The 24430-nt window shown below is 31.3% G+C and overlaps 2 protein-coding genes across 2 annotated transcripts in view; one reads left to right on the plus strand and one right to left on the minus strand.

Moving 5' to 3' along the window:
• LOC144848547 (ras-related protein Rab-39B-like) overlaps positions 1-24430 on the plus strand; it is a 103991-nt gene that overhangs the window by 5536 nt on the left and 74025 nt on the right. The gene's annotated exons all lie outside the window — the stretch shown is intronic.
• Positions 701-9754, minus strand: LOC144848477 (uncharacterized). Its single transcript, XM_078705236.1, has 12 exons — positions 9610-9754; positions 8914-9023; positions 7889-7982; positions 7319-7425; positions 6839-7034; positions 5988-6086; positions 5571-5678; positions 4944-5139; positions 4249-4784; positions 3847-3985; positions 2147-2775; positions 701-1549 (listed from the first exon to the last, which is right to left on the minus strand). The coding sequence occupies exons 1-12, from the start codon at positions 9715-9717 to the stop codon at positions 1484-1486; spliced, it is 2388 nt and encodes a 795-aa protein (XP_078561362.1). The 5' UTR covers positions 9718-9754; the 3' UTR covers positions 701-1483.

A 24430-nucleotide genomic window follows, 5' to 3' on the forward strand; every position in this document is an offset into this window, starting at 1 on the left:
TTTTTTCTACAGAAGTGAATACTTTAAACTACATGGCCAATTCAAAGTCTGATTCTATAAATATTTTTCATGTTTTTGGGAGACAATACATCTTTAATGATATTAGTAATTTATAAAAACGGTATTGTATTTAAAAAAGAAACATGTATACTGATTTATGTGGTTTTCATAATATTTTTGAAAAGATAAGGTGGTCATTTTGAAGATTCCCTGCCCTGTTGACATCACTTCACTATCTATAGTATTGAACTCTTTAGTTGTATAATACTCTACCTCTGGGTATAATATTTGTACAGTAGTGGTATACCGACTATGTCCAGTTGTAGTACAAGTATTGTTAAGTGTGTATGTGTTAATTCCCTCTATGCTGCTTTAGGTGTAACAATTAGTCCATAGACAGAAATATGTTGTCTATGTACGATCCTCATTTAAATAATTCATATTCTTTATTTGAATAATCCTCACACCTGTAATAACACTAATATATCCATGCTAAAACTTTGTCTACACTATCAATCTTTATGTGACAAAAAATGTGCCCATATATGGACATGATGATGTTATATCACTACCATATGTGGCCATATCACTACCATGTTTGGGCACATCACACAAACTAGTTTGATAGAGTAGACAGAGCTTAACAAATGCATCATAAATGAGTTAACATAACCTCTGATTGAAATTCATAACCAGCAGTTGTATTGTTTTGGTTGTTCTTTTTAATGATCTACATTTTCATGACAAATCAAGAATTTATACAAAAATGTTGGCATTGTCTATGAGCCTGTCTCAATACCACTAAGTTAAAAAAATGTTTATTTTATGATACAGTAGTTAAAACTATACTATACAATATTCATGTTTTAAATATTTTACTGGTACCCAGTCCTACATTTGATATAGTATAAGCCACTTTGTAGCATTTTAGAAAGGAACGATAAATAACTCCTCTCTATTTTATTATTGTTTAATGAGAATCAATGAATTTGTGAATAAATGTCTTCTGAAATGATAAAAGCACCTATTTTGTCAATATCTTGTAGCTATACGCTGTTGACTGATGATATTAGGGACTTTACGAAACACGATGGGAAGCCACAGGACGGTGCTCATGAATAATTTATGCAAGACCTTAAACAAAGTTGGCGGAGCTTAGCGTGAAATTCCGTCGTCTTAACTTTTTGAGGACGATAAAGTTGCCATTTTCATATAACCTTAAATATACAGTTCAAATTACATTTAAACGTGGAAACTCTAAATGATATTTGAACTTCTTAGTTAATTGTTTATAAACAAAATAACATTTTTATTGGGTTAAAATGGCTGTATTAAAAGAAATACATTCTGAACGGTGTTTGAATGCGAGGCTCCTAGCTAGGAGGGCTAGGCCTATGCTGTTCCACCAGGTTGTTGATCCTTGGTCTTGCAAATCAAAATCTCCCTAATAGTAGTGATGGTAGATCGCTCTAAATGTTATTTGTCAGATCTTGAGATACTCAATACACCAGAGAAACAAGTCTTCCGAGGATTCATCTTGCTGCTTGTGCTAAGTAATAAAGAAAACAGTTGATTTGATTAACAGTAAACAATAGTAGGAATAACAGTAAATAATTGTTGATAAAACAGTATACTAACTACTGTACCTAAAAAATGCCCAATGGCCTCCAACGCACATTGTCATCCAAACTGATTCGTGTACTGTATGTATATGCTAATTAACTTTATGAGTGGAGTGGCCGAGTGGTTAAGACAGTGGAACCATAATCTATAGCATTATGACATGAGGCTCAATCGATCCATGATTCTAATAGTAGAATGAGTCTTTTCAGATAAGGATTATAAACCGTAGGTCCAGTGTACACATAATGCTCATGTGCACTTTAAAGAACCTACTTTTGTACATCTTTCGAGACAAGTAGGAGGTTACCAGAGCGTACCTCCGTACACAACCACCGTCGGGGACAGACCAAATAGCGCAGAACCGATGCGGTAGCCCTTAGGAAAGAAGCATGTACTTGAAGTACGTAACATTTAAGTCCACAATACATTAAGACGACATTATTTGTGGAATGCGCTTTATACAGTATATACAATTAACATTATATACAGTAGTTATGAATATGATAAAATATTATTTTCCTACCTTTTGTGAAGCATGGTTGGTTTTAGGCTCTTTGGCAACATGATTGGTTTTGTGCTTTTTAAGATTAGACTGTTCAGTTTGTTTTCTTGAAGTTGCAGCGATTTGATTGGACGAATGTGGTATATCATTCCCATCATTCACTTTACTGGTGCTTGAAAGGGATAAATTAGTCTTTCGTTTCTTAGCTGGTTGTGAGCATGAAGCTTTTTCTAAATGTTCACATTTTTTTCTTTTTGCGGTAGATTGTGAATCTTGTAATCGAGCGCAATTTGTAACATTACTCATTCTATCCAAACTTTGTTCACAATTAGTTTTCCGAGACCCGCTTTGGGTTTCAGTTTTCTGATTTTGATCCTCTGAACATTTTTCCGTGATTACCGCAGCCATTTCAAGATTTGTAGATTGGTTACAATTTGTTTCGTTCATCGTGGGCGTATCTTGTATCAATATCATGCTATCCTGCGTCCAATCTTCCAACAAAGTATGTTTCGCTTGGTTGCTCTTTAAACATTCTTCGTGGTTTTTGTCGGTACTTGAAACATCTTGCTGTGAAACTGTCGAACAAGTTCTCACACAATCTGGTAAATGGCTGTCAAACGTGAAAGATGCTGAACTAAAGACGTTAGATTCTGAAATCAGAACAATTTACATTTTTTGACGCTGAAATTTGGTTTGTTTTGAAGATGGTGTTTTGGATTTCGAACATTGACGTTGGGACGTAAATGTTTTGTTTTGGTTGTTAAGAATTGTCTGCGAGAAATCAGGCTTATTATCTAATAGTAGAGAGTTTTCCTATTCCTGACAGTGATACATGGGAGTACTACATGTTCTTGACTATTTGGATCTTAATCATTTTGGTTAGGCTATTTTAGTTAAGTGATTTAAACGACATAAGCCTGGAGTTTTTACTGTAGCTGCTACGCTGAATAGTGTTGCGGTAGTTTGCACACACAGCTGTGCTATCTTGTGCGTGTTTTAATTGAGTTTGTGTTTTCAGACTTTACCAAAGAATAAAGTACAGTTAAAGTAACTACCACAAGTTTGTGTATCAATAGGGAGGTTTCGCAATGCTACGAATATGAAAACGGATACGTCACACACAGATATTCGTTTTTATAAGCTAGTACAAATCTGTTTCGCATGGCAACGAAATATTGAGGGCACCGTCCAAAACATGAATTTAGTAAGTAATTTGAACGAAGCAGATACGTGTTGCTTGGCTGCTTAGGCCTAGCGTAACATCAAAGCGAGTGAGGACTTTCAAAACTGCTATTATCAAAATTGACCTGGCAGTTTAGTAAATTACTTTCAATAAATCTATCATTATACTATAATCATGAATCTTTCCTGATTTAAATGAACAATGTGCAAAATAGATCAAAAACTATACTCGTTTTGTAGTTACGAATATGACTGGTGATATTCGTCAACACGAATACGCTTTACAAATATGAATTGGGGATCAGCTCAAAAGTTTCACAAATGTGTAACATATCTGTTTTTCGTATTCGTAAGGTTACAAAACCTCCCTATTGTCTGGATTAGACAGGCTTTACTGAAGTAAATGTAGTAGGTTACATTACAACCACATTTTTATATGAAAATTATTTCAAATTTTTTTTTTAAATCCAAGCTTCAATTTATCATATAAAACATCTCACTAAAGAGTCGTTGAAAATTGAAAAAGATTAGCTTTATACCTTTTTGACTTGGGTTAAGTGAGGAATCACTGGCACTTATATCGAATGAGTCGCCGGCCTCAGAGTCGCACTCGATGATGGAGCGAATCAATTCAGAAGATTCATCAGCATATTCTTCGTCATCCTCAATCAACTCAAGCTTTGAATAAAATATAAAAATGTAGATTTTTAATAATCTGTCTCAGAAATAAAATATTTATTCTACTAGGACTAAAACTACAGTATTGTATCATATACTCGACATACGATGCAATCGCACCTACATACAGTATACAATGATTGTAGTTTATTATTACTTGCAACAATTCATTGATCGGAGAGCTGCATATATTTTATTTCAGAGAATGTCAGTCTGCTCTCTATCCTTGTTAGCCAAAAGCTAAATTTTTAACAAACTATTACCTGCAAGTCTTCCTTGTAAATTATTACAATATTTTCCAGTTTTAAACTATCATCTGCCAATTCATGCTGTATATCATCTGCCAATTCATGCTGCATATAATCTGCCAATTCATGCTGTATATTGTCTGCCAATTCATGTGGTGTATCAACTGCCACGTCATGTAGTGTATCGTCTGCCAATTCATGTGGTGTATTGTCTGCCAATTCATGTGGTGTATCGTCTGCCAATTCATGTGGTGCATCATCTGCCAATTCATGTGTTGTATCATCTGCCAATTCATGTTGCATATCGTCTGCCAATTCTGGTGTATCGTCTGCCAATTCATGTTGTATATCTTCTGCCAATTCATGTTGTGTATCATCTGATGTTTTATGTCTGTTATCTGCCGAACAACGTTGAATATTATATGCTTTTTTATCAGTTATCTCAAGAAGTCTGCGTTTGTTTCTATATTTTCTTGTAGAAAAATATATTTTACTCGCTTGTGAGGCCATATTCGATGATTGGTTACTTGTATCACAGTCTTCTTCTAAACCTTCAATAAAAATTAAGTGATAGGATAAAAATATTTAAATGAATGTAATATATACTGTATTTTAATCTATTTAAATTTAATTAATTTAACAATAGATGTTTCTAATAATTCAACTTCTTTATAATGAATCTTGTCCTCTATTTCTTTCTTTTTCTTTACCTTTCCATTCTTTGGTTCCATTTTCATTTTGATTTTCTACCACTTCTCCCAAACTGGAAGCGTCCAGTCCATTTAGTTCTACTACTTCAAATGAATTTAGTTCTTTTCTTGTTTTACTATTGTCTATTCTTTTACTTCCAAATTCTTCTTCACTTTCTTCTTCAACCACTTCTCCCTCAGAGGACAGAAGTTCAAGCTTGATAAAAACCACACAATAAATAAAAGGTCATGGTAAGGTCAAATACACCAACCTGGCTGGCAAGTCTGAACTTGCCTTTGAAACAAATGCTATTGGCCTCATTGAATTATGCCAATCAGATGTGCTTTAATGAACTTCTTAGTAATTACATTGTTTAGCTATCAAGGGTCAAGGGTCAGTTGGGTAAACTACTGTTCATAGCATGGACTAATAGACCTCCATGCTCATACAGTAATATCTATATTATTATACACATGACCAGAAATAACCAAAAGTACATTAGATTTACTCTCCCTTACTTGGGTTTCTGGATCAAAGGTCATCATGTATAAGATACATCTTTGCTATTGGACAGTATTCTACTATTAGGCTTAACTATATAAAAACAATAAAAACATTATAAAATTGTACACAAAATTAAAATTTACCTGTACGTTTCTTAGTAATAAAACTTCTGGGTTTTCTAGTTTTCCACTTCCTAAATCGCCTTGAATTTCTTCTTCAACCAGTTCTCCCTCAGATGATAGAAGTTGAAGCTTGATAAAAACATAAAATAAGTAAAAGACCATGTTATAATGAATACACCATTCTGATTAGCAAGTTTAAACTCTCTCACTTTGGGACACCCCTGTTCATGAAACAAATAATGAGCAATATACGTTTCAACCAATGATTTTATATAGCCGAAGGCTAGATAACAAACTGGCTCGATCATCGTTATTGTTATTTATTTTAAACTTGACAATTTGAAAATTCAACGCAACTCACCTTAACGTTATGTCAACTGGAAAAAAGGCTTAAGAAGCATGCTTTATAGAAGATTGTACAAAAAAAGTAACATTTACGTTTTTTAGTAGTACAATTTCTGGGTTTTCTAGTTTTCTAATTCCCAATTCTTCAACTTCTTCTTCCAGTAATTCTTCCTCAGAGGACAAAAGCTCAAGCTTGATAAAAACATTAAGAAAAGGTCAGAAAGTAGTTTGCTTTGCTTTGCTTGGCAAGCATCATTTATTTAATACATAGTTTTTACGTTATTTTTACATTAGGCCTTAATACTACACTGTACTAGACTGTTCATTAACAATCAGATCGAAGGGAACTCAGAGTTTAAAATGAAAAACTTAAGCTCTGTCTACACTATCAAACTTGATGTGACAAAACAAATGTGATGTGCCTATATATGGACATGAAGATGTCATAACACTACCATATTTGGCCATACCACTACCATATTTGGCCATACCACTGACCATATTGGGCACATCACATTTTTGTCACATAAAGTCTGATAAGACAGAGCTTTACACATTGTTTAACATTAAATGTAAAAAATAGTACAGTATTAATGTGCTTTTTACACACTGCAAAGCAAAAAAAAAAAGAAAGAAGAAAATCCAAGTAGAAGGTTTAGATTATGTCTGCCCCACAAAAGACAAAACACTTACTGTGACATCAATAAGCTCCATCTACACTACCAAACTTTATGTGAAAAAAATATGATGTGCCCATATATGGAAACAATGACGTCATATCACTACCATATTTGGGCACATCACACCTTTTTTGTCAAACTAGTTTGATAGTGCTGACAGAGCTCAACTATTTAAGTACCATGGTATGGATTCCACCAGCTAACCTATCCCAAAAAGTTGGGAAGAGGTGGTGAGACACAAACATAGAGAATAAAATGATTTACCTCTAAATCGTCTTTGTAAATAATCATCCCATCTGTTTCTGCTACGTTTATAGTACCAACGTTTTCCATGGTATTGTTAGATTCTTGCGTTTCATACTCGGAGTTCATTTCCATACGAGAATCATTCGCAAAATTGCATAAGTTGGATAAGTTGTAAATACTGTCTTCAGAATTATTTCCTACAAACTTCACACGTCTAAATACAAATGAGATTTGTTATTACAAATGACGCAAGAAAATTGAGCTATTAAAGATGAAATTAATGTTGGACCCAACAAGACATAAAGCTCTGTCTATACAATCAAACTTTATGTGACAACAAAATGTGATGTGCACATATATTGACATGATATCATACCACTACCATATTTGGCCATATCACTACCATATTTGGCCATATCACTACCATATTTGGGCACATCACATTCATAGGGATTGCAGAAAATGTTTGTTTCCACTGAAGAATGACAGTTCTCTTACCTTTTGTCTAATATGTAATTCTCATCATCGACATTCATTTGAGAGAATTGTTCAGTGCTGAGTAAGCTAAATTCCATCACTTTGAGGTAGAATTCTGTCTTTTTTTCCTAAAGAAGATAAAAAACTAAATATACTGCAAGCATAACACTGTACAGTTGAGTCGATGGCCAAGCGGTTTGGCAGTGACGCCGCAAACTATATTTAAAAAATCAGCTCTCCTCATCAAATTTAGTTCTGGTGGTAGAACACATTTTCTTGGATATAAGTACTTAAAACTGGAGCTCCAGTGTACACATTTAGATTGTGTGCATTTTAAAGAACCCAGTGCATCTTTTGGAAGACAGAGGGTTGACCTGCATTCCAGTGGCATAATACAGGAGGAAAGGCCTATGGCTTAGCACTCCTAAGGAGCCCTTCAACGCTGGGTAGTTGCATTTGAGCTGTCAATCTGGGTTCCCTCAACCTCTGAGGCCCATGGGTTTAGCAAATGAATGCTCATAGCCACTGCTGCATTTAGGATTGGTAGTGATCATTAAGCCTCATCACAGTGCAAAGTTATACTGTACATACCTCATGGTAATTAGTTCCAATTTCGTATTTGGTAAGAGTAATACGTGATTTGGCAAGGTCTGCGAATGTACATCCTGAAATACTGTCTTGATCACTGAAAATATAATGACATTATTGAAAAAGAAATGACGTTTATTGACAAACAATGACATTATTGACAAAGCAATGACATAATTGCCAAACAATGACATTATTGACAAACAATGACATTATTGACAAAGCAATGACATAATTGCCAATGACATTTATTGACAAACAATGACATAATTGACAATGACATTATTGACAAACAATGACATTATTGACAAAGCAATGACATTTATTGACAAAGCAATAATAATAATATATTCATTTTACTCCAAAAATATAAATAAATGCATATTAACAAAGAAATGACATTATTGACAAATACTATAAATAATATTAAATAACATTTTTACATTGCATTATAGGAGAAGAAAAAGAGAATTAAAAGTATAAATAACTTTTAATTTTAATTTGTCTTATTCACAGCCAACAGAGATATGAAACCTGCACTCTAACAGGCTGAGAGAAAACAAAACAATTTTATTAATTTTATATACAAATATGGATAAACTATCATAAATATATCAATATCATTAACATTTATTAAGATTAAGATGAAAATGGTAGGCCTTTAGTAGGCTATACAGCCAGTGATGTAACGCAGAGGCCTGAGGCCCTTGTTTAGGAAGGAGGCCTTGGGCGTTTTTAGCCCTTTCGACATATTATTTTAATGTCTGTTTTTTTCTCTGGGCACTGATCATGGCCCCCATAAGCTCCGGGCCACCTGAGTTTAACCAGTGAGCGCTTATAGCTGTTACGCCACTGTACACAGCTGGAAAAAAATTATTACCTGAAAAAAAACTAGTCAAAAAATAGTCAAATTGGCTTTGTTAAAACTACAAAATGGCCTATTCATAGTCTGATTTTAATAATCTTCATTTTTCATGTTTTTTGGGGACAATACATCTTTAAATAAAATAAAACGTAGAAATAGTTACCAATCATAATTGTTTACACAAGTTTTGGTGAAATATGCATCAATATTCTGATACTTATCGGTCAAAATTCCATGTCCAAAGTAAATATCTTCAATTGGAGGATCTAAAATCTAAAGAAAAAGATTACTTCTCTAATGAAACATTGTATTTGTTTAGTATTTATTAGTATTCTACTTTTACTTCTGTGTTTCATTAATTTTTCAATATTATCAAAAGTCAGTGTTATTTTCACTGTTAATTATTGTAAATAAACACTGTAAATAATCACTGTATATCTTATAATTATTATTGTTGTAAAAATCACGTTACTACATGTTATTATGGTTATCATTTTTATGATGATGTATGTTATATCCAAAATTGTTATATATGTACAGTAATAGAGATGGGTTGTAGCTGACCTGATATGATTTTGTTAATGTTATGATTTGTTAATTTTTAAATTATATTATATACAGAATTATATATTATTTAAAATGTTCGGGTGGCTTCCATGCATGCGGCTTTTGGCCTTAATGGAAGTCTCCCTGGTCCTTTTGTATATTTTTTGCTTTGTATTTTTTTTTTCTCTTTTGGATCAAATAAACTGATTTGTGACTTGTGTGACTTGTATGAAAAAAATAAGTTATTATGTTGTTATGATTGATTGAATAAAGTTCACAAGAGAGACAAAAACAAAATTTCAAATCATACAACCTCCACAGAAACAATTTCCGCCATCAAATATTGAGTTGTATCAAAGCCAGCATGGCTCAACCAGTAAATCCATGGGAAACCAACTGGGTTATTCCTTGCAACTTCCATTGCCAAAGTGCTAAACTATAAATATGATTGCTTATTTTATTTTTTTGCTGATATTAAAATATTTATGCGATAAGAATACATTTCAAACTCTGCAAAATAAAAATTTAATTTAAAATTTTTAATTTATAATTAACAATACAAGGCATGATTTATTATCATAATTATTAGTCTTATAAGTCTTAATGATAGGGTTAAGTAAGGGGCATAGTACAGTAGTAGGGCCTAGCTAGCTATCTATCTATGCCTGAGTTACTCCTACTATATAGCTAGGATAGTCAGGCCAGGCCACGTTAGTTCCTACCTAGCCCTCCTAGGTTTATTTTTAGGTTAATTGATTAGGCCTACAACTAATTATAGGATGCCTAGGCTAGAACGTTTATATAGTTCAATTGTGATTAAAATATTAACATAAACAAATGTATGTAAACTAAAAGTAAAACCGTAACAAAATTGCATAATTATTCACTTCTTGTTTTCATCGTCACGCTTTGCTGATTTTAGATAAAATTTACCGCGCGCTCTCTTCCCCTCTCTCTCCGCCCTCTACAAATAAAATTTACGGTGGCCTGTAAGTGTCACGGCAACTTCCAATAATATCATGGCAATTTAAAGATGTATTGTCCCCCAAAAACATGAAAAGTAAAGATTAATAAAATCAGACTTTGAATAGATTATTTGTAGTTTTAATAAAGTTAATCACTTCACAGATGAAAAATAACCAGAAAAAATATATGTTTTCACTTATAAAATGACAAGTTAAATTCAACCAAAAACCCATTGGCTGGCAGACAATTTGACCATTTTCTGTTTTAAAATTACATTTTTTTCAGGTAAATACATTTTTTCGATCCAGTTTTTTGTCAAAGTGGATAACTATTGTTACATTAAAATGGCATATTCAACAAATATTTTGTTAATAATTATTTGTTCAAGGGGACAATACATCTTTAAATAAAAAAAAGCCACGGCATTTTTTTTAAGTCACATTAATAAAAAAAAACCTCCCACGGCAATTTTAAATAAAAAATCACGGCAAATTTAAAAAAAAATAGCAATTTAACCAAAATACCACGGCAACTTAAAAAATGAATTGTTCACCATCTTTGAATTGGCGGTGCGGTCCAAGAAATAAGCAAGAATACACATAGCCATAGGACTATCTGATCAACCCCGATATCTCAGTACAAGAAATCTGTTTGTGGAAAATAATGTTCCATCTTTGTATGAATTCTTAAGGCTCAACATTAATTTATATTTTTCTTTACAGAAGTATTAAATGCAAAAATAGAATCTGAATTTGTATAACATGAATATTTATTTTTTGAGTCCAAAATGTATTTAGTGGAGAGAGGCCCTATAGGCCTATGTCAACAAATAATTCTTGGTCCACTCTCCATAACGGTTGTCATATACTGCTTTTGTATTTCTTTTTTTTTCTTATTATCATATTATAGTATATGTTCATATGCACAGTTTGTCTAAAATAAAGTTTAAAATTAAATTGAATATTGTATTTTTGCTATTGGTATTTTAAAATTATTATTATTATTATTATTAGGATGCACTACCAATATGTTTTTGCCGCTGTTGCAAAAGCGTCATTCAAAAGATTATTAGTGCATGACAAAAAAAATAGGCTCATCATGGATTTCAACATGTTTGAATAACAAAAACTGTAGCTAATAAAGAGCTGCATATGAAATTGTGGTGGTGGTTGACTTACTGCCAACTAAATAAGTCCGGGCCTATTAGGCCTAGTTTGATAAATTAATATTAGTTTACTATTTTCAACCAACACGCTTAGTTTAGATTATGAGTCATCACTGTTTTGGGTAATCACTGTTTTGAGTGCAGCCATCCTAAAGGTAAACCATCTCTCAATCGATAATGAAATCATCACACAAAATAAAAGATAATGATATCAATTAGAAAGCAAACACCATTGTATTCAGATGGCCCATTTTGCTTGTCGTATATGCTTGTACATTCAAAGGTAACGTTTTGAAAAAAAAACGAGAACGATTTGTTTGAGTTAAGGTGACATTGATCAAATAATTTACTGCAAAGTACCGAGTGGGGATGGTTTCGAACATAATATTTATTTTTATATTTTCTGACAAGCAACAAATTTGTGAGAGATTTTTTTTAACGAAGACCTAACAAAATTGCCACTATCATTATGGTATAAAATGTGAACATAGACATGAATCAATATACGTCTATCATTGACAAACACCATATAACTGATGAAAAGAAGCAAGCAAAAGAAAAATATAAAGTCATATTAGATTAACATCTTTGATATAAATTTCAATGGAGAAATAATGTCCATGTTTCGATAAATATTAGGCTGAGGTGTTTATTGTAGATATAAAAACATAATGTATCATTTATCTTTATTTCAAACTTCATTTCCATAGAAAACAGTACAAGACAATAATCTTTTAATCTAGATCATTTAAAAAGGAAATGAATAAAAGCAGTAGTTAACGGCACAAAAGAGGAAATAAGACAATAATCTTACAAAACTATTTTTCATTTTATGATCTATATAATTAATTAAAATTGAATGCTTACATTTGCTCATTAAACAATATTAAAAGAAAGAAAAATATATAATAATAATAACTATTTAAAAAATATAAAATTCAACAAAATCGGTTCCTTTATGTCGTTTTAATTATTGTTTTAGAAGAAATTTCAATAAAATAATTTTATGCGGTTATCTTAGCCATAAACGAAATATGCATTGATAAATTAATTCATGTTTAATTATCATGATACTTCGTTAAACCTGCTTGTAAATTTCAGAAGGACACCATTCCAAAGGTGAAGTGTGAATACACACGCAACATAAGAGATAATATCAGAAAGCATACACCTTTGTATTCAGAGAGCCTGTGTTGCTTTCCTTACTGGATCTTCTTGTAGGTTTATATTCAGAGTTTCAAAAATTCTAAAGGATTTTAGTGTTAGTTCAAAGTGACTTGATTGAATAATGTGGTGCATCAAGTAAATAGTGGTTCTGAAATGTAAATTTCATGTCTAAAGACCATGTAAACTTTATAATTTATCTTGGCGATGAATAGAAAAATAACACATTATAATTATAACATATTTATATCTCATAGTTCAGAAAACGTATTGAGAACAGAGAGACAACCTTGCACGACTGAGTATATCCTGAATGTTAATTAACATGTTTTAATTCTATAACAAAACTGTAGATAGATTAAGCTTATGCGGTGGCGGTTGGCTTGTGGCCTAGATGTAAAAGAAAATCAGTATTAGTTGTAATAGTTTGATAACTTAAAAATATCTATTATAACCAACACGCTTAGTTTAGTTTGTTTGATTATTTCAGCACAGTTGACGCTCCAAAGGTGAAGTATCTCAAATCGTCGACAAAGTAAATAAAAGAAATGGGAATCTTTTCAATCAGAAAGATTATATATTGCTTTCAAAGAGCTCATTTTGCTGGTCATATCTGCTTGTATATTCAAAGCTAAGTTTTAAATATGATTAGGTGCATGGAATGATTTCTGGGGCGGAATGGAGGTCAAAGTGACATTGATTGACCAATCAATGATGTGCAAAGTATCAAGAGGGGGATGGTTTTAAACAGAGCAATACTTTCATTAATCATTTTCTGTGTTGAGCAACAAGTTTGTGATAAATTTAGAAAGTTTACTACTATTTTGGATGAATTGACTACTTCTATGTATTGTTATGTCATTTTTGTGAATTTTTCAAGTCTAAAAATAACCATATCCATCTTCTTGGGCTCTAAAAAGAAAGATATATAAAAAAATAAAAAAATTGAGATTGCATATTTGTTTTGTCTTATATTATTGCATTGACACGAACAAAATATCAATAAAGTGTAGGCCTACCATTTATAGATTATTGGATTTAAGGCAAAACACCTAGTAACTGATGTAGACCAACATTTGAAAGGAAAAAATACTTGTGGGTGAGAGTCAAGGTGACATTGATTGAACAATTTACTGCAAAGTACCGAGTGGGGATGATTTCAAACATTTATTATTATTCTTTTGTTTTAATTTTCTGACAAGGAACAAGTTTATGAGAGATTTTTTGTTAATGAATTCACTACTTCTATGTAAAGTAATGTAATAATAGTTAATCGTATTATTGTTTAAGTCTTAGACCTAATATAATAACATTGCGGCTATAATGTTATGGTATAAAATGTGAACATTGACATGAACAATAGGCCTATTATTATTGAATCTTTTATGTAACGACAAACACCAAATAAGTGATGAAGGAAAACTACCGAAAGGAAAACATCATATCATATTAACATCTTTGATATACATTTCAATAAGGACATGTTTTTGATGAAATATGAAATATAAAAAAAATAAATAAAAAAAAGGTAAAACTGAACATCGATCATAAAACATACTATGTGACCATAAAGCACTTATTTTGTTCTCACTTCCTGTTTCATAAGTCTAAATTATGTCGTTTTAACTATTGTTTAGTTTTAATAAAATAATCTTAAGCGGTTATCTTTGTCATAAACAAAATATGTATTAGTTTAATTTTTACGCAATTAGTTCCGTAATTCTTCGACAAAGTAAATAAAATAAGAGAATCTTATCAATTTCAAAGAGCTCATTTTGCTTGTCATATCTGCTTGTATATTCAAAGGTAAGATTAGATGTTTAAAGGTAAGGTTAGATGCACGGAATCATTTTTAGGGACGGGGGTTAAAGTGACATTGATTGACCAATCAATGATGTGCAAAATACCAAGCGGAAAATGGTTTCAAACAGAGCAATACTTTCTTTATTTATTTTCTGTGTTGAGCAACATGTTTGTGTGATGGATTTTGAGAGTTTCCTTTTTGGATGAATTACCTACAGTACATCTATGTATTGTTATTTAATTTGTGTGCATCGTAATAACTGTTTATGTCTAAATATTATACAGATATTGCCTGCTTAGAGGTGAAATATAAGATTTGACATCCCCGAGGGAATGATATTATGTTCGAGGGAATATATATATCCCGAAGCGGCAGCTGAGGGATATATATAATTCCCCGAGAACATAATATCATCCCGAGGGCATGTCAAATCTTATATTTTACCGATATAAAAGGCGATATCTGTTATATTTATTATAGCCAAGAACAAGTTTGCTGGGTTGGATGAAGATCCTCGCAGCGGTAGTCAGGTGACGCAGTTTCAACCAATCACGTTCACGTATTTACTTAGGCTATGTAATATAACTATATACATCATCTTCTTTGGGGTCTATAAAGAAGACCTATACAATAAAAAAAGATTGCCCTTTTGTTTTGTCTTATTGTCTAAAATTGAAAATCGTATTGTCTGATAGGAACACAATATTAATATAGACATATTATTATATATTGATTATTGGATTTAATGAAAAACACCAAATACCTGATAAAGAGAAACAATTGAAAGAAAAACATACATGAGGCGGGTATGGTAGAAACATAACGAACTCATTTAATTTCTCTTTTTCTTTATTGCATTTGCATAGAAACAGTACAAGCCAATAATCTTTATTAAAATTAATTCTCATCTCATGTTTTTCACGCGTATTAATAAGCCGTTCAAACGAATTAGTAACTTCTTGTTTGTTGTTTGTGGGTATCCATATTGATATACCCATAATTTTCTTATTATTCTGCCTTTATTTCATTTGAATTGGCTCACATAGTCATATTTGGTATTTTGTGTTTTGTTATGGTTTGATTGGCTTTAGTTCGGTTAGTAATAATATTTTATCTAATAAATTGTTTGTTTTGCCTACGTATATCATTACGATTTCGCAACGACTGCATTGTATTATTGTATAATTATTTTCATTGAAATTGATTTCACATAAAGAAATGAATGAATGAATTAGTCGAAAACAATTTAATATTTGTATCCTAGTATTTCTTTTTAATGTTCACGCATACATCGCAACATGATTGTGACAAATTTGTCGTGTTTCAAGTGGATACATAAATATACAAGATAAAGAAAATCTCATCGATCATAAAACATACAATGTGACCATAAAAACATTTATTTTGTTGTCGCTTCCTGTTTCATAATATGTCTTTTTAAACTATTTATTTAGAATAAGTTTCAATAAAATAATCTTAGGCGGTAATCTTTGTAATAAACTAAGTATGTATTAGTGTTATTTATGTTTAATTGTCACGCTATAGTTCCGTAATTTGTCGACAAAGTAAATAAAATAAAAGAGAATCTTATCAATCAGAAAGATTATATTACTTTCAAAGAGCTCATTTTGCTTTTCATATCTGCTTGTATATTCAAATGTAAATTTTGAATATGATTAGGTGCACGGAATGATTTTTGGGGACGGTGGTCAAAGTGACATTGATTGACCAATCAATGATGTGAAAAGTACCGAACGGGAGATGGTTTCAAAACAGAGCAATGCTTTCTTTATTTTATAATTTTCTGTGTTGAGCAACATGTTTGTGTGATGGATTTTGAGATTTTCCTTTTTGGATGATGATTACAGTACTTATATGTATTGTTATTAATTTGTGTGAATCGTATAATTGTTTATGTCTAAATAACCATATCCATAATCTTCTTGGGGCTATAAGGAAGACCTATAAAATCATAAAATAAAGATTGCCCATTTGTTTTGAAAATCGAAAAAAAAAAATTAAATTGAAAATCGTATTGTCTAACAGGAACAAAATATCAACATATACATTTTTATTTATTGATCATTGAATTTAATTTAAAACACCAAATACCTAATAAAGAGAAACAATCGGAAGAAAAAAATACATGTTTTTGATAATTATACATTTCAATGGAGAAATAAATACCATGTTTCAATAGATTAGGCTGAGGCGGTTATGGTAGAAACATAACGAACTCATTTAATTTCTCTTTTTCTTTATTGCATTTTCATAGTAACAGTACAGGACAATAATCTTTATTAAAATTAATTCTCATCTTATGTTTTTCACGCGTAATCCGTTCTACCGAGTTACTAATTCGTTTAAACGGATTAATAATTCGTTTAAACGAATTAAGCCGTTCAAACGAATTAGTAACTTCTTGTTTGTTGTTTGTGGGTATCCATATTGATAAACCCACCTTTATTTCATTTGAATTGGCTCACATAGTCATATTTGGTATCCTCATGGACTAAGAAATTAAACAGTACGCCTAACTAATGAACTAATGCTGGTGTTTGTATCACGAAAACACAAAAGTTGAATTGTTGTGTTGAATTATGTTTTGTTATGGTTTGATTGCCTTTAGTTCTAAGTTCGGTTAGTAATATTATTTTATCTAATAATTGTTTGTTTTGCCTACGTATATTTATTACGATTTCGCAACGACTGTATTGTATTATTGTATAATGACTTTTATTGAAATTGACTTCACAAAAATAAATGAATGAGTGAATTAGTCGAAAACAATTTAATATTTGTATCCTAATATTTCTTTTTAATGTTCACGCATACATCGCAACATGATTACAAATTTGTTGTGTTTCAAATGGTTACATAAATATACAAGATAAAGAAAATCTCATCGATCAAAAAGCACCATTGTATTCAAATTGTCCATTTTGCTTGTCATATCTGCTAATTGTATTTTCAAAGGTAAGGTGTCAAAGATGATACGACAATTTGACATTGTGACAAGTTGGCACGAAATGGAAAGGCTGATTTTGACATCCTATCATGTATTTGTTTTGGTCAATTGCTCTCCCAGTCACCATTTTCTAGCAGAATTGATCAGAAAGAAAAACCGAAAAAATTCATAATTAGACATCTTTGATATTATAAATTTCAATTGAGAAATAAGTACCATGGAAGAGTGACAATTTTGTAATGTAACTAATCTTTCCTAAGTATTCTACCATGTTTTTTAAATGTAGAAACGTAACGAATTCATTTCATTTCTTTTTTAAGAAATTTCATTTGCATAGAAAACAGTACAAGAAAATAATCATTTTAAAACTAATTTTCGTAGCATTGTTTCTGTGTAATTACACAGAAATAATGCTACGAAAATTAGTTGCCATGTGTATTTTTATTTTTTTTCTCTTTTGTGGGGGCAACTCACTTTTATTGCAATGATAAACAATATGGTGATAAGTGATATTATACAGACTACAGATTATATAAAATATTTTGATGTTGTGTTGAAATCTAGATAAAACAAACATGTATACAGAGAAAATTTATATTACAGAGCTAAAACGATATAAAGATTGATATTCAGTATTAAAAAGAGATTCGATATAATATAAATATATATGATAAAATGGTATATTGCATTATAAGATTATGTTTTGTTTGAATACTTTGATAAAATTGTATAGTTTTACATTTTGAACATAATATTGCTTTTATTATTTATATAATAAAATAACAAACTAATAAATATTGCAAAGCTAAACCCAAACCGAAGTATGGGGATACGCCCTCGTCGCTAGCCAGGTTTATTTTAATAGTTCTAGTTTAAATCCTGGCTAGCACAAGTTGCGTCTCGGTCATCCCGGACTCGGGCGACTCCTAGAAAACAATAATATAATAATGATGGTAAACTAACAATTGATCTAAATCAAGAAAATATACTGTATACCGTACGTTTATGTTTATTCTTGTGTATTTCTTAATTAAATTAAATTTTATTGATTATTTTTCTTTTTAGATAATTGATTCAAGGAGTTTTTCTTTAATGTTGTTCAATTTTCTTTCTGCTTTGTTTAGATTACATAAGTATTCGTTTGAAATTAAATTTTTTAGTTCTATCTTAAATAAATTCCAAGTGATAATCCGTTTGCTTGTTTTATAAATAATGCAAGATTTGTAAATACTAAATGTAAATAAAGAGATGATTTCATTAACAAGCGTGTTCTGAGTTCCTATAACTATGTCTGACCATTCGGGGAAACCTGGCCGTAATGTTTCATTAGTCGGAATACATTTAACGATCAGTTTACGGAACTTCCTCAAATCTGATTGAATGCTATTACAGGTGTACAACATATGTTTTTCACTTTCTATTTCTATACAACACTTTTCGCAACAATCACTTTTATTAAGATTTCACTTTTCTACAAGCTAAGATACGATGTAATAATTTAAAATTAAATTGGGCGACTTTTGGTAAATGTTTCATATTGTGAACTTTACAGTACCATGTTTTGTCCCAGTCTATTTCATTTTTACCTAACTCAACTTCCCATTTGCTTGTATATTGGGGATTTTAGCAACCTTGCTAACAAAAAGGGTATAATGAAAAGATGCCTTGTATTTTTTTTATGAAATATGGTTTCTTTGACTTGCAGGTTAATTTGATTGTTTTCTATTGAATTAACAATGATTTCTTTCCACAAACATGGAATTGAATACATATTATTATTATTATATTATTATTATAGTATTTTTAATTGTATGATCTTACAACCATTTTATAGTGACGCCTATCAATGGTGGAATGTCTTAAATGAAAAATAAACACACAATAAAACAGAATACAGGGTTTGTTTGCTCACCACATTATATCTGCTTCTGTATTGAAGGTGAAAGTATCTAAAAGCATGACACACAATAAATTGAACACTATCTTACCGATTATAAAACATACAATATGACCATAAAATTAAATGTTAATATATATTATGTTATTAATTTTATTTTTTTAATTTGTCGTTTTTGTCAAAACTTCAGAAACTATAAACTTTTTGGGATAGGTCAAAATGTCTGTTTTGGAGAAAGAAAGTAGTTTCATTTTTAGATAGAGAAATATTTTTGCTTTGTATGTAATCCTATTTAATTTTTTGTTAACCGAGTTTATTCGTTAAGGAACATGCATACTTTTTTAAACTAATAAAGAAGGAAAAATATTAAAAGAAAGACAACATTTTTATTTGAAACATATAATTTTCAATAAAATGACATTAGAGGTGGTTAAAATGTAATCTAGTGTTATTCACGCTTTACGTTTAGTTCAGTAGTTCATTATACTTGCTTGTACCGACACTCAGTAAGCATATTGAAAACAGCCAACTTTGTTCACCATATCACCGACGATCAAACAGTGAATTGGGATTAAAATGCTAAGTTGAACAATGTTCTCTCAGTGTATTAAATATATTTTTTTAGGGATTGGTGTTGATCATCGTTTTTGTGTCTATAAATGTTTTTTAGGTAAAACGAAGACCTAATACCCAACCCAAGGCATTTGAACAAAACATCATTGTTGCGGCACGATATCATTGCTCTTACTAATTAGGATATCATTTGATTAAACATCTGAACATATTATTTTCATCAAAGACTGTATAATGGTTATCGTATAATTATTTTGTTTTATGTAGGAAAATGTATCTGTAACCGTCAATTGTTATCGTCTTAAGCTGTGTCTACACTATCAATCTTTATTTTATTGTTTTTAAATTTTTACAATTTTTTTTTTCATTTATTTCAATATCGTAATCGCATAATATATTTATAATAATATTGACACCAGAAATACTATACAGGAACATTATAAAAGTTAAGTTTTAGTAAAACACCAAAAAACACCAAAAAGGACCAATAAGGCTAACACAGACATTAAAAATAGTGAATAAAAGGAAACAAAGAACTGTATTGCGCTGAAATATTGGGGGTGATACATAATAATTATTCATTTAGAAGCGAGATAAGGTATGGTATTGCACTTTTTCTATATCTTTCATCTTTATTTGACAAAACATGTGAAGTGCCCATATATGGACATGATGATGTCATAACACTACCATATTTGGGCACATCACTATCATTATTCGGACATATCACACCTTTTTTCACATAGTTTGATAGTGTAGACAGAGCCTTAGTATAGTTGGCATGTAAATGTTAGGGAAATCGAAGGGCAAATATTGACTCCCTGTAATGTATTGTTTTCCCTGAAAACAGTTTAAATTTAACATTTACTTTTGGGAATTTGCGACATGAGATAAGTATATTAAAAGTTAGTAATCTTATTTTATCTAATAAATTGTTTGTTTTGCCCACGTATGTTTGCTACGATTTTGCAACGACTGTATTTGTATTCAGATTCACGGGTTTGATAAAGTTAGGAGCAGTGAACGCCAACGCCACTCAGTTACGATATTCAGCAATGGCAAATATGCGAAGATCGTTTATCCCACTCTGAAAGTGAGGTCTTGACGCAATTGCAAGCTAAGAGACACTGATACTTAAGTTATTCTACATATCTTCAACAGTATAAGGTTAGTAGCATTAGAAAATTCTGCTTAAAACAGTTCTTTGTTTTTACCAAGTTTTCTTTCTTTTAGCCCTAAATCTGAAATTATTCAAGGCTCGAGTGTATAACATAAAAAACTTCATTTCTAGTAAATAACGCATATTTTAAGGTTTGAAAAGGAGGTGTACTCAGGGCTTTTCTTTCTGTTATTTACGTCAGTACCGTATATTGATATTAGTAGGGGTACAAACAAAACAAATCATATAAACTAGAGAGTGAGCTCGCTTCGCTCGCTCCCCATCTAGGAAGTGTAGACGATGGTTCTCGGAATGATAATGACTCGAGTAAAAAGTTTTAGAAGGACATTCTGGCCTGGACGATTTCAATCGGTTACCATTATTTAAATGCTTTTGATATTCGTAAAACTAAACCTACTCACTAACCTGTTTCACAGTGTCTTAGATGATTAATAGCGTTTTACGTATAGTGTTTATTGTATATATGAAAAGTGGTAAATATGAATAACAAATGCTTGGTAAATTGTAGGCCTAGATAACAGTTCGATGAAATCTACTCAAAAATAGTATAATTGTGTTATAAATATAATACAATATTGTGTTTATACATGTGGATGGGCGTTAATTAGATGGTATTTGGATGAGAGGGAGGGGTGGGGGGTTGGTGGTGGCGATAATTATTTTAATTGATGTTTTATTGGGGAGGTGTTCCGGCGTTTATTCAAATAAATACCATCCTAATTGGTATAATTAATACATTATTCCACGAAACAGTGAGCCGTTTTGGCCTAAGAAGGAAGACGTTTTAGACGGCTTGCAACATGGGCAGAAGTATCCCAGGGTCCTGACGAGACACATATAGCGCATGCATAGTATACATAAAGTCCTGGCAGCTTACTCAACAATTCTCTCGATGTAATTTTATATAATTATTTCCCACAATTTACTCCTATGTTTTATGAATATATTTAATTTGATCTTTATGTACTACAGTACTATACTTTCACACGCGCGGTCCGAAAATAAACAAAAAACCAAACGGCCAACGTTGAAACAGGGAAACCAACCATGCAGGGAACTTGCAATGTGATTGACACACCTTACCGTCAACCCGGAAATTACTTACCGCGCGTAGAGTTAAAATTTACCGATTGAAATCAGAAAATTTCTTAAAAAAACCTTTATAATATCTTCCACAATATCGTAATAGTGGAAACTAATGTTATCAAATCTACGTTTCGCGGTACATCTGAGATAGATAAGGTAGGTATCCAAGGCGGAGATTAGTACCGAAGTTTTTCCATTGTGCTCGCCTATGTCAGAATTAACCATAATTTATATATAGAAACAAGCAGTTTCTGAGAAACCAGAAAAAAACTAAACTAAATAATTAAATTATTTGTTCAGCAGTAAGGTGGTTAGTTGTAAAGGTCTTCATGTTGTCATGTTACGTCACGTCTCCTCCTCCTTCTCTCGCGTGCGCTGCTGCTGCATGCTTGGATGAGAGCTGCCGCAGCTTGGCGAGACGCACTCTCTACATCCCGATCGAACAAACCTTATTTAATTTAATTTATTTTACCATCTTTAAACGACACCAATCAAGTGAGTCCAATCTCTATTCGTAGCGTCGCTGCTGAGGCCTAGGTCTACCTAGGCCGAGTCTGATTTACATCTTTGGCAGGTAGTGACGATTCAATTAGCCTAGCTTCTGGTTCAAACGAATAACCATGTCAGTACAGTATTTTCGTGAGGATCGAAGAGCGACTCGAATGAGAGAGGAGGAGGAGGAAAGCCAAAAGCAGGCGCATGCGCACAGATTGATTGACTCCTTAGAAAGTAAAAATCACCAACTTGGCCCAAATGGATAGTTTTTTTAATTACGTCAATTACTCAAAATGAATTGGTCAACCCCTAAAAAACACATCAGAAATGAAAATTTGGCTTATGAAGACTCGGAAAACATAATTTTGTTGAAGAGTTGTTATCCAATTACATTTGAATACTACGAAAACCCCAGTTATATAATGCATGTCAAACAGAAGGTTCCGGGTTCGAATCTCGATATTACATTTCCTTATCTTTATCGTTTTAAAATAATTCTTTCATTTTCAGTACTCAGAATTTGTTCTGTGCCTGTGATGTTTATATAATGGCCTAGTACGTCATTTTGTTGTCTTTCTTTTGTTGTCACGTCACCAACGTTATATATATATTAATATAATAATATAATATATATATTAATGTTTTATTAAAGAGGGAACACTAATTTTATATTGGTGATTATTTTATTAGAGAAAACAGTACTTCAACCACAGACAGAATAAACTTTATCTGGCTTTACCTAAACACTACAAGCAAGCTTATCATAAGCGTGGTTTATTCGTACTTAGGCCTACAATATCAATAACAAATACACTTGTTGATATTCCTAGAGTGAGTTATTAATCTAAGAAAGTTTAGAATTCTCATGGTTGAATAAAAATAGGGATTGTAGACAGGCAACACTAAGAAATGCAAACACCAAGTTCAGGAGTAGGGTTTAGCATGACGCATCATGAGATCATTGTGTCACTTTGTACACACTCTACAAAATAAAATTGAAAAACTGTCCAACTTTTCAAATCCGAAGATATAACATAAAGCAAATATGTTTTTACTTATTTACACATACGTAAATGTACTGGCGTTAATCACTGAATCAGACTAATTCTTACATGCTACAGATTCGAATAGTGACTCATGATTTTAATTTCAAACTTATGAATTTATCATGTTTTTATTTTTATTCTTCCAACATTTTAGAACCAGTAGGCGATTATTTGATTTGATTTTGAATTGAATTGTCCAATACATTTTAGATGATATCAAATATTCTAATTACAATATTATGAAAACGAAATATCGTAAATTTCAGTTGCAATCATCGGCTAATATTATAATGTTGACCTGCTTAAATAGGAAACGTATCCAAAACATACATTTTTTGGTAATTTATAATGATAAGGAATACTAAAATACTTTAATTTATTTTAATGCTCTGATTAGAATAACTAAATTTCTGTATCTGATAATAATCTTTAAATATTTTGAACTATTTATCCCTTATTACTATAACTAAACGGTGGCTGGACGATTCAGTATTGATCATTGTAATTTGCTATAACAGTAGTAAACTATATAGTATTTGCTTTGTACCTCAGTCGTTGCATTCTTGCTTTTTGTGTTTATATTACAAAGTAAGCAAGCAAGTTCTAGATCAATTGTATTACATCACTTCACAACAATTTTACAGGCCTATTATTAGTAATAACGAATAAAAAAATAATATACCCAGACTTGTGCACCCGCTAGCAGCGAGTAATCTGCAATAATAACAACAATAATTTTGTATGTTGTTTTGTTTATATGGAATGTTATTCTGAAATAAAGTAATCAATC

This window comes from Antedon bifida, chromosome 7, assembly GCF_963402885.1.
Source record: "Antedon bifida chromosome 7, ecAntBifi1.1, whole genome shotgun sequence".
Taxonomy (NCBI): Eukaryota; Metazoa; Echinodermata; class Crinoidea; order Comatulida; family Antedonidae; genus Antedon; species Antedon bifida.

Coding starts and splice junctions, on each gene's coding strand:
- LOC144848477 (XM_078705236.1), bottom strand. CDS start 9,717: ATGGAAGTTGCAAGGAATAACCCAGTTGGTTTCCCATGGATTTACTGG. Junction 5,679..5,987: donor AAATTGTACTACTAAAAAAC/GTAAATGTTACT, acceptor GTTTTTATCAAG/CTTCAACTTCTATCATCTGA. Junction 5,140..5,570: donor TATTACTAAGAAACGTACAG/GTAAATTTTAAT, acceptor GTTTTTATCAAG/CTTGAACTTCTGTCCTCTGA.